At 37.4% G+C, this 12,219-nt stretch overlaps 1 protein-coding gene across 5 annotated transcripts in view; it reads right to left on the bottom strand.

Moving 5' to 3' along the window:
• Nucleotides 1–478: 478 nt before the first annotated feature.
• The window catches only part of mbnl3 (muscleblind-like splicing regulator 3), a 32,595-nt gene continuing 20,854 nt past the window's right edge, over nt 479–12,219 (bottom strand). For 2 of the 5 annotated variants that reach the window (XM_087174269.1, XM_087174270.1), the window contains 3 exons: nt 11,380–11,490; nt 9,014–9,108; nt 479–7,468 (listed from right to left, as the gene is read on the bottom strand). In XM_087174269.1, coding sequence (XP_087030395.1) covers nt 7,451–7,468; nt 9,014–9,108; nt 11,380–11,490 — 224 coding nt within the window. In that variant the 3' untranslated portion in view covers nt 479–7,450. Of the gene's footprint in view, nt 7,472–9,013; nt 9,109–11,379; nt 11,491–12,219 lie in introns of all 5 variants that reach the window. The other 3 variants (XM_023407337.2, XM_023407341.2, XM_087174272.1) reach the window with 3 other exon arrangements.

The raw sequence follows: 12,219 nt of genomic DNA, 5'->3' as shown, positions 1-12,219 counted from the left end.
AACAATAATTTTCAACCTGTTACTCAACAAAATTAAAAATCTAAATTTAGAGTGCAGATATCAAGGTATGATTCATGTTTTTGTGTATTCTGGTTTTCCTCGCAGAACAGTTGATGCCTGGATAAGTACTCCCAAAATTATATACAATTATTTTGACACTAAAAAAGTTTAGGTTGGTCTGATATGTAAAGGCCATAATCTAATCTAAAGATTATAATCTGGAACGGAAGGTGTAAGTATTGGCCTGCATCTTTTGACAAGTGATAATCAAAACACTTGTTTTAATTGCAGTAGAATTGAAGTTTCGCATGCAATATTTCAATATACTGAAAGTCTATGTTCATTAAACATCCATGACTTCAACTGTAAATCTTAGGTTAAGTCGTCAAAATATCAGGTCATACAAAAGGTAAAAGGTAGATCTCTCTTTAAAGGTGACACAAAAAGATAATAAACAACAAAACTCACAACAAGAGGATCACAATTATGTGTTTTATTAAAGGTCAAACAGAAATCGCAGAACTCATCATAGGCACAGTAACTTACTCTTAATAGCGATACACTGCAAAATAAATTGGCATGTAGCACAGCAGCACATACAAGCACCACAAGCAGAAAACAGAGTGAAGCGATAGGTGACTAAGAAACAACAGTCACTTTCAAGTCTGTCCTAGAGTGTCAGAGAGAGTTTTTCATATGGCTTAGTCCTGAACAGTCTTTGGCCCTCATCACCTTCCACAGGTTGCCACTCAATCTGCGACTGTACCCAATGTCATAACGACTCACCAACAGAAGATTTTAAATAAAGGGATAAGTTTTATACACACTCTACACGTGTGCTGTTTTAAGTCAATTCACATGTAGAATGTATAAAGTAAACTACATTTTGCATGATAAAGGCACAATCACAACTGAACTGTTTTGAAATAATGGTAACAATAAATCCATTTCAGGGGTGCCTCTGTGGCTCACCTGGTAGAGTGCCACGTAGGCTTAGTCCTAACCACAGCGGCCATGGGTTCGAGTCCAACCCACAGCTGTTTGCTGCATGTCATCCCCCCTGGCCTTCCTGTCTCACTGTCATGTGACTATTACAAAAAATAACTTAAAAAAAAACAACAAAACAAAAAATCCATTTCAAAACAAAATTGCAATCTTTTCCTATCACCCTTATTGTTGACTGAATACCCACAGCATGTTCAGACAACTTCACATGTACTTTTTCCCATCTGTACATTGACACTGCAGTGATTATGGGAGCTGGTGAGTCACAGTAGAGAAGCTTTGGTGAGTTTTGGGTACACGTCGTACAGAGATCCATCTCTGTGAACATACACTTTAAAGTCAATATTCAACAGTCGGAGGGCTGTGAACCGATTCACCAGGATGACTCAGTCAGTCCACCACTAGGACAAGTGCCATGGCAACAAAATTGCTGGCTTTGAGAGCAATTGAAGAGCATCAAATGTCCAAATCTGCAGGAACACAGTTGCGTAAGGATGTTGCTGCTGCTGCAAGAATAACATTGGAAAACCAGGTTGTTTGCAATTTTGACTAAAATCCTGAGGAGAATTCAGATTTATTGTTGTTTTGGATAATGACAACAAGGGAGCAAAGAATAACTCATTCCACAAAATGACAGAAATTAAAGTGAATTTAAAACTTTCTGAAAACATCTTACATCTATGTCCCTTTAAAGTCTGATTTTTATATCTGCTCCTCTTTTTTTCCTGGCTGTTTTGCAGCCTTCAGGTGGAGCTACCCTGTGCTTTTGGTGCATTACTGGAGAGAGGAATGCACCTGCATTTGTGTAATCATGATGAGCATATAATGACAAGGTTAGTACTGGTTTATTACATATATTCCAGACTGACTATTTCTTCAAATCCACCTCTATTCCTAGATGTCAGGCTCAGATATTATTGAACCAAAAATGCCGCTGTAAATAAACTCAAAAAGCTTTTTTAAAGCAAACTATTGGTATGGTTTACAGCAAGGCAATGTCATGCTTGGGGAAGAACAGGGCTCTAGCAAAACAAACAAACAACAGATCCCTCAAAGCGATCTATTTATACTGTAATAAAATGATAGACATATCATTAACAATACATTGATTTGATTTTTAATCAACTCTTTTATCTATATTTATTCAAAATAAATTTTGAGTATTTTGACATAGTTATGTACATAAGTGCAAACAAGGTGAACGTCACACATTCATATACACCTCAGTAAGGATCGACATCACCCAGCACAGCTGGGCAGGAAGAGACTTCTGGACCACATTCTTGGCCAAAACAGAAAGAGAACTCACTAATGAAACCTCAAACCTCCATACAGAGACAACTGAGCGAAGCCTTCCAGTCTGCAGGCAGGAGGTGAACCGTGAGCATTGCTGACTAGTTTGACTTTATATAAAAAAAGATGAAGATCTTTCAATTAGTCCAAAAGCCTCTTTACCTCCCTGACAGATAGGTGTTTGCTTTAAAAGCCAAAGTCCATTCTTATTTCTCAAAAACACCATGTACAAGAACAAAAAATAATTAAGGTCAAATAAACAAAACAAAATAAACACCTGATCTCCCCTAAGGACCTTTGGATATTACAAGGATTTAAGTTTTCCATACAAAATATTTAATCATGTCGCAATAACAAGACAAACTAATTAGACATTCCCTTCTTGAATAAGTTAGTGTTGTATGTTATTTCAATTAATGTGAAAAAATTCACAATTAGGATAATAGAAAGGTAGCCATGTTGTCATTTTGTTGCCATAGCAACAGCAACTATTACCAATGACTCCATCATTGTATACAAATGATTTTCATATTATATCTTTTTTTCTTGTTGGTCTACACAAACTATTAACTATATATAAATGAGTTTTTTTTTTTCATGCTGTTTTTTTTTTTTTAAGTCAGATTTAAAAAAAAAAAAAAAAAAAAAAGCTTAACTTACCATTAATACATGTCATGTTCATACACAGCTATCACATCTTTATACAGTGATCGTGAGATAAGGCCCTTTTTTTGTGCCCCGGAAAAAGTATGTTCAGGACTTAATTAAATGTCCACATGCTAAAGGATCTGATCACTGGACACAATGATCAGAGCCTTTTGCATATAGGGAAATAAAATACAAAAGAATGAGAAAGGGAAAGAGGTAAAACGTAATTTTTCTCGTGCCACACTGCAGATCCCCTAACTAACACACTCTTGTGCATCAATACATACGTCTACGTGTACTTTAAAGTTCAAATGCCCTCAAGAGGCACCATTTTTTAATCAAGTATTCTGTTTTTTTTTCAGCTGGACAGCAGTTAATAAAGGCATAATGATGTGATGGGGGGAAGAAATGAAGGCTTGAGGGAGGGGTTTTCTTGGCTGGACAAACCTAGTCTTCCAAAGCTGTAAAATTTAGACAAATTGTCTGGACATTCTAATTATCAATTTCATCAAGCAGGAGAGGAACATTACCATTCAAATTCTTCAGAGACTTGTATGTAGCTGCTAAACACACTGAAAAACAGAGGTAAAGGAGAAGTGTATTTCTGTAACAAAAAGTACATTGCTGTACGACACCAGGCATATAACAGGCTACATACTGTTTGATACACATGTAGATAAAAAGTAAATGATAGTTTAAATAAATACTTCAGCTATTTTTTTTAAATTTTATTTTATTTTTTTTAGAAAATACACATATTCATTTGTTTTTGAGGGTTAGATGAGAAGATTGAAATCACTCTCATGTCTGTATGGTATTATGAAGCTCGAACCATGAAGACTAGACACAAGGGGAAAATATTATGTTGGCCAATAAGTAGCAAGAAACTGCATTACAGAAATGGGTTTAAAGTCATTTAGTGACCGTGTAAAAATTACATAGTTTGTCCACTAGAGAGCGTTGACAAGTTGATTTTGTAACTGTAAATGTCGCATATATATGAATCTTGGTAACAATTCTTGCAAGATTGTTTAGGTCTTAAAAAATTACTATTGGCCTATTTGCTCATTATCCAACCACCCAGGACTTAAGTCTCTAGCTATAGTGCTGGTTGCCTGGCAACCTTACTGTGACAACAAGATTCCGGAATGTCACTGCTCCTGGCTCTTGTGCTGGTTGCCTGGCAACCTCACTGTGACAACAAGATTTCCAGAATGTCATTGCGCCTAGCTGTTGTTCACCAAGTAGTAGATCTGACTGAAACTACAAATTGTTTTTACATATCTGTTTCTGTACTGATGAAAAACAAAAACAAAAAAGAAACAAGACACGATGTGTTAATTATTGAGTTTCAGAGTTAGACAAATCCAGGCTAGCTACCTCCCCCTGCCTCTAGTTTTTGTGTTAAGCTAATTGGCTTTATATTTAACACACAAACATGAGAGCAATATTCGACTTCTCATACGACTTCAAAAGACAGCGAATAAGCATACTGTTTCTTTAAGGGACACATTTATACCAATTCAGCTGAAGTGTTGTTTCCAACTTCCCCTTGAACACAGATGTGTTAATGGGTGGGAAGCCAGTAAGGGATTACATCCCTGTTGCAATACTAGAAACTCCTACTGGATGGTCTTACTTAACTGTTACTTTTGTATGCAGTCTCTAAGACCAACAGTGGGAGTTAGCAGAAACAATTTTCTCAATTTTGCCCAATGATTATATCATTATTCGGTGCATTTTGGGCACTTTGGGTACTTTCAAAGGTTGGGGTACAAAAACTGACTAGCAAGAAAGGGTACTGTAATGTACCTGTAGGGTGTACATTTGTACTTCAAAAAGTACAATTCAGCTATACCTTTTCTGAGAGTGAAAGATATTTCTAAAAGTAGTCACACCACCCACTGACATTAAATATAAATCTATATAACAATACACATACTTTAATATGTCTTAACACAGTATCAGCATGGTACCTGTGTGACCTCAGAATTAGTCTATATATAGTGAATCATTACATTTCAACATGCCTGTCTTTTAGAGGGGCATGTATAGAGTTTTTGCATTAGATACATTCACGACACAATGACATTATTTAAAATGAATAATGTTCAGTGGGAAATGTTGTAATATCTGCAGCATTTACAACTAACCAAATATGTGATTCATTGTCTCTTTCAACACACTTAACTATGCACACAACTCACTGATTTATTTACTTTACATAAACAATAAGACAGCACAGCTGTCTCAGAGAAGAAACTAGTACAGATATGATTTACTATTATAATAATGTACCAAATAACACATCTATCTTTGAGCACTGGTCTGTTCTTACAGTGTATTGACAGCTGTGGTTTGAGGAGACTTGAAAGAGGCACATTTGAATTTGGATAAAAGTTATTTCAGCCCAATTTCCAAAGCTGTTACGTTCAATTTTACACGCCTACAGAGCAATTCCTTACAGACATTTGAAAACCAGGAATCCAACTGATTTGTAATTTTTTTTACCAACAGACATCAAACGGGTGATTTATTCCTCCATCTCCTGACTTTGCCACAACTCAGTTCTGGTTATAACAACTGTCGCTGCAATATTTAGAGTCTGACGACTTTTGACAAAAAGGACACATCAGTAGAAAAGACGACACATTTTAAAGTCAGACAGGACATTTTCAAGTTCTAAGCTTTCTCCCTGAAGAGCCATAAAACATAAAAATCTTGTGCCACTCATTCAATCCAAGATTCTCCACTAATGGAGAAAATTACACGAACTGCCTTTTTAAAATACATATCTGCATTTAAGAGGGAGACATTTATTAGGAGGAGTTATTCAGGTATTGCATTAAATGGGGAAGCTCCTTGCATATACCACCACTTGGCACACACAGACTTTAGGCACAACATCAGGAAACAAATCCAGCTTCCATCTCTGACATCAGGTGTAAAAGTTTAACAAGTGCCAATGATAAAAGTCTGTACTCTTAGATCCAAACCTCACAAATATCATTTTGTCTTGATTTCAGCTAAGTTGGACACAGGAAATCTGGGTTTGTGACTGAGGCCAGGACTCATTGTTGTAATAGGAGGTCAACATGACTGCGCTGGTAGATTGTCATTTTTTTAACACCATGTTTGGCTATGAAATCATGGTGAAAACGGGACGAACAAACCTTCCTTTTCAGTCAATAGACAATTACCCAGCGCAGGCAAGAATCACTGATTAGATGTCATGATGAAGATACTTCACTCAAATTCAACAGTTTCAATCACTTGAGCTGAGCCTTCACACAGAGAACTCACCTGCTTTAAGGCAGTTTGTGTCTTAAATCCAGAAATTAAGAGCCACATTAAGAAAAATCTCAGCCCCTTTAGTACAGAAACAATTGTATCCTAATTTTATGTCATTCTTTCCATTTTTTGGGTGGTTGTATTAAAAGTAAGTAATGAGAAAAGTAATGTCTCATTTGCTGCTATTATTATAGTAAGTACCAGATACTGACTTGGACACCGGGGGACAAAAAACTGTTTCAACTGTTTTCCTTAACATTTATGAAACAACATAAAGTTGTGATCACTGTAATTACTAGATTTTCTTACAATAGGAACTATAGGCTAATACACAGTATTTTTGTAACAACAGATATGGCCTGTAATTGCAAATAACAACATCTTTCTATGTATGCTCTTAAATGTTTTGAAATATTTTGGGAAACTAAGTCTCCTCTGCAGCCGAGCTGATAAATCAAAGGCACAAACAAATTAACAACAACTCAATGGCGTTTCATCAGGCAAGATGAGACTGAGAACAAACTGAATGGTATACATGGTACAGCACGAATGTTACATTTGTAGCCATCTTGAAACGTAAACATGACATGATATGAAACACTCTTCCATTTTGACAACACGTAATGTTTGTAGACCAGTGGCAGGTCCGCAAGTGCCACTTAAATGGTCTGAATTTCCAGAATTAACTTTTCAGAGTTTCTGACTTTGGAACAGTCAAATGTTTTGGGTCGCCGCATATGATGGCTCCAACCCATAAAGGGCTTTTAGTCCCAAATCTGTATGTGTGCATTTGTGTGTGTGTTTGTATGCATATGTATGCTGCACTTTTAAGGTGTGGGCATGTATGGCTGTAAGAACGAGGGAGCTCTATTGCTCAGCCTGATCAAGTCAGTATGCATCAGGATGGCTGCTTTAAAGCAACGGTAATACGTCCAGGCTTGTATTGCGTGAACCATCGCAGCTTTCCTACTTTCATAATATCGTATAAGAAGTTTCACATTGCCACTCAGTCAGTGTGCACTGTAGGTGAGGCACATGTTTGCTGCATTCAGAAAGATGACCGCCCTGGTACTGCGCATGTTTCAGGGGCTTTAACTGGGGTTTCGGGAAAGGCTTACTGAGTTTAGCGCCACTGGAGCCGCCACCAGCACTTTAGGGATGGGACAGAAATGAGTTTCCATGGGAACGCACTGAAGCTCCACTGGATCAGAAGTCAGAAGCTCCGAGGGATCTACTGGAAGCGAGAGAGAGGGCGGAGAGAGAGGAGGAATGATGATTTCAAACGGACACAAACATCTTTTAATAACCTTCAGTAGATTATTCTATAAGCTAAAGTTAGTGTTAAAAATATTTATTAAGTAAAGCCAGTATTTTTCAGATTTTAACAATTCAGCTTAAACATGACAATATTATTTTTTAAAAATTACGACAGGTCATGGATAAGTACTGAATAAGTGTTGTCATCATTGTTCGACTGAAGCAGCCAGCAACCAACATTTTGAGCTATTTTGTACCGAACTTTAAAGAAATGTCAGATTATTAGGATTCAGATACTTTCTTTATTCTGGGTGCAAAATCATCAGACCTTAATTGGACAGAAAAAATTCTGAAATATTTTTTGCACTGAAACTGGATTAGAGGTTGTAGTAAGCACATAAAAATCCTTATTTCCTGTGGTTCTCAGGTCATTTGCAGGAAGTGAACATAAGTGCGCATTGTAAAATAATGTGTGAACAGAAATACTGGCAGAACCAAAATGATGCTCATGTTTCCTGTGATCATGGAGCTTGGCCAGTGTTTAAGTCTGTGGAAGTTGTCATAATGAACAAAAATGAACAGCAGAAAATGTTGTCTTCTAGATGGTGGAAAAAACTGTGTGTTCAGAAACCAAGACAGTGAAAAGAGACAAGCACAAACTAGATAAACCACTGGAATGTTGTGTGGCAGCAGGTATGTTTACAGGTTTTTCTTTCTGAACAAGTTTTATATTTTCCACTTTTGAAGCTTTTGATTATACTCAAATCTTTGATAATGAAAACTAATATTGGAAAACTAATATATGTAATAACAACCAGTAGTCGGTGACATTAATAATTCATAAAGTATTTTACTGTAAAAAACTACGGTTACATTAAGATTATTTTATATCAGCTTTAATAACCAATAACCAATCACAATCATTCTCAGACTAAACTGTTTCACAAAAAAATAGCAGGTGTCTCTTTTGGATTCTTGCATCTCATTTAGGAATGAATGAATAAGATGAAGTGAACGGTCAAAGGCATTTGTTGCTGGAGGAAAGTAATATCTGCTATTTTGAAAAAAACTCCAATAAATACTGCAGTGAACAGACTATTACAAAGTAACTCAGATGCTAAATTCTCTTGCTGTTTGTAAATCACCATGAAATGATAAAGACCGTATGTAGAGGGAAATTCACTGAAACAGGAGGAGAGTCATCGTATTATTGTTACAGCAGGGTTGCCACACCACATACTGTATGTCCATAGATGACTTAGAGCAACAATGAACACAGGGACAGACAGTGAGTAATGATATGGTTCAACACCAAACTAAGACATTCAGATGAAAACAGTCACTTATCTTAAGATTCCACTCAAAATAAATTCTGTTTTCATTTGCTCACATCAGTGAAGACAGATGAAATGTGAACATAATACATGTGACGCTACGAGCAGGCGTTTCTTTAAACTGATGAAAAGGACTCAGAACCTACAGAGCTAAAATAAAAGAGAACTGAAATGAAAGAGCAAACCTGATTCGAGGCGGCAGATTCAGCGAAAGGAACATTGGTGACTGGGGTCGAGGCCGACGAAACAGTGGAGGTGGTGGCACCGTGCATCATGGGAACTTTTATTCAGGCGAGTCAGACGAAAGACAGAGGACGAGGATGTGGGCGGGAAGGAGGGGGGAACAGGAATGATATGGTTACCATGGCAAAATGCGTAGGATCAAAAGTCATGGCACAAGTCAAGTGATATTGCCAGGATGAATTTGAACAAGTATCACGACACATGCAAACAAAATAAGAGATAAAAGAAAATTACATATTTAATTAGCCAACCAGTTACAAAACAAAAAAAAAAATTGTCCACTAACAAATGGTAGGTAAACAAACAAGGCAATACACAGTCATACAATCTAATCAGACTGGAGTATCTGATAATTGTATTCAATGGACAGAGCATGTGTATGGAGGGAGCAAATGATCCATAAGAGAACAAAAGCTTTTTCAATAATGTCACAGGTATAGTGTGACACTAGTTTATCTCTTCTTTAGAAATCGTCCTGTAACTCGATAATCATAATATCGATTGAAATCTGCAGATGAAATGTAACTTATTTTCATTGATAATTTTGTGATTGTGCAAGATTCAGTGACTGGCTTTGCAAGATAAATTTTAACATCTCACTCTCACTTTGCATGCCCTGTGGTGAAGGTGCTGTGGACAAAGACAACACTAATACAGTAATTGCACTATAAGATATTTGTATAATTTTATACTGGTGTGATCTGATCTTATCAGCATCTTTAATTACTATCCAAATCAGACAGGTAAAACATACATACCAAACATAACACGAGGGAAAATATTTCTCAAAACCTTCGATAAAAGGATGTGATATTTAACATTTATTTTGTCAGAGTCATATCAGCAATATTATCATTCCCATCAAGAAGAACCGATTGTTAATATTATGAGACAACCATCTGTACAGGTTTTGCTATAATTTTGTTGTGTTTGGACATGAACAATTATAGTCACACTGAATCCAACCTGTCAGAAATTGTCTGATTGTTTACAGGTGCATTACCTCCAGCAACTAGACTGGTGTGACCCAGTAGACCTTGGTGAATTGAAGGAATATTAAACATTAAGTATGGGTTAAATGTACTGTGTCTTGACATTTTTCAGACATGGGACAAACTTGCTGACCTGCTGCCACTTGAACATGTTAAAGATGTGTGAGTATTGGGACAGACCTTTAATATCTGTTAAGCTTGTGAACACCCACACATCTGCTTTCACTTATGTTGGCTAATTAGACCTCTTCTCAGGACTGTGTGAGCCTGTACACTGTGCTTCATAGTCATCTCACTCACACCTCTGCTGGTTCTGTTGTACCTGTTGGTACATACATTATCATTTATTAGTACATAGAGTTTGGAGACATCACATTATTCCCAATCCCAGCACAGTGCCACCCAATTTATGCCTGACAAGAGGCCTAATCAAGCAGATGATTGTGTGGGTGTGCAGAGGCTTTAGGCATGTGTGTTTACCAGGTGGGAAGGATCTAATGAAAAGTTACTTTTAGTTGCATTATGGGAAATGTAGGATCTAGTTTGTTAGTGTGTTCAGTGTGAGATCCCTATAAGGAACTAAAAGTCATGATATTTCAACCTCTGCTACTTCAGTTGTGTCCTTTTTAATTTCTTGTGAGTCCTTCAACATTACGGAAGTGCAGTTCTAATGAACTGGAGGACTAAACCTTTAAATTCCCAACTGGACCAAAGGAAAGAAATGTTTTTTCCAACAGCAGCACAAGGCAGCCTGGAAACTTATTTCACTAACAGCAACAAACACATGAAAACATTTTTTTCTTCATTCTGTCCCCTGAGTTTCTCCATTTACTGACCCTGAAATTATTTTCAAAATGCTGTATATTACGGTCATAATATCAGCATGCAGCAGTGGTAAATGCGCTATGGATGGAGAATACAAAGTCATGAAGTGCATAAAGAGTGGTCATACACACACTCAGATACACACGTGACAACATCTTCAGGAAAACCTTCATGATTACATCCATAAGATTTGTGACTGCAGTTAAGATCTGCATCGCCACAAATGACACTGTCTTCCTTTTCTATGTGTGTGTGAGTGTGTGTGGGGGGTAGATTCTTAATTCTAATAGATCTTGAATATTTCAGTATAATATATTTGTAATGAGTCTAAAAACTAGCTTTATTTTCATCACACACAGCTATAATAAAAACTGGGAAACACTGCTCTACACACGCTCTATTCAGACCTGTTTATCTTAGATTTTGGGAAGTTAAAGGGGGCTGGTACAGGTGTTGTCTAGACAGGGATAACCTACAGGGGGTCCCCTCACCACTGAATCCAGGTACTGACAGGAAGCGGCTGGGGTTTTGCCTGAAGCTGCTCCACTCCCTCCTTTCCCAGCAGCCTTCCGCCGGCAGCGGGGCCGGGGTTTTCATAAGCCCTACAAGAGACGGGAGGAAGGCTTACAGCAAGAGCATCGACTTCTGGCCCTTGTCCTGCTACCCTGAACTACCTGAGCTGGCTACACCTGCACACACACATATAGGGCACACACACATGCACACACATGCACACTCACCACGCATGCTCGCACAGAGTTGAAATTAATTAATGAACTGCTAACACAAAACACGACTCATTAAACAAATCATGTTAATGCAACTGCAGATGGACAGACATGATGACATACGGACAAGATGCGATGAAAAAAACAGTCTGAATGCTCCAAAATGGATGATTATAATATTGTCTCCGCAGATGATACAGTAACGGTTGTACGTTCTCCCGAAGCCTGAATGAACATCTATATTGATAACCTTCACAGAGCTCAGGTGTCTGAGCTCATTATCTGAAAATTTCATGTACTTCATACAGCTGCAGACCAACTACTGTTTTTTTTCCAAAACTCGATGGTGTAAAAATCAACATAAAGAAACTCTGTGTTTGTTAGAGAGAGTTAAACCATCACAGCGAACATTTAGTCACCTTCACTCACTCTCCTTTACTCCCCATCACAGTAACATTATTACACATAATGTAGTTGTGAGCAAGGACTGCTTTTAAAACTCCTCGTTGCTGGTTTGTTGAAAAGACCTCTGACAAAAAAGACATGACAGCAAACACCAACTTTTCCCAGGAAAGAAACTACCACATCTGCATCTGCATTTTA

The sequence above is a fragment of the Seriola lalandi genome, unplaced genomic scaffold, assembly GCF_002814215.2.
Source record: "Seriola lalandi dorsalis isolate HSWRI2012SDOR001 ecotype SW California unplaced genomic scaffold, Sedor1 jcf7180002054333, whole genome shotgun sequence".
In the NCBI taxonomy this organism is placed as follows: domain Eukaryota; kingdom Metazoa; phylum Chordata; class Actinopteri; order Carangiformes; family Carangidae; genus Seriola; species Seriola lalandi.
The sequence above is the reverse complement of the archived record's forward strand: the minus strand, read 5'-3'. Positions and strand labels throughout refer to the sequence as shown.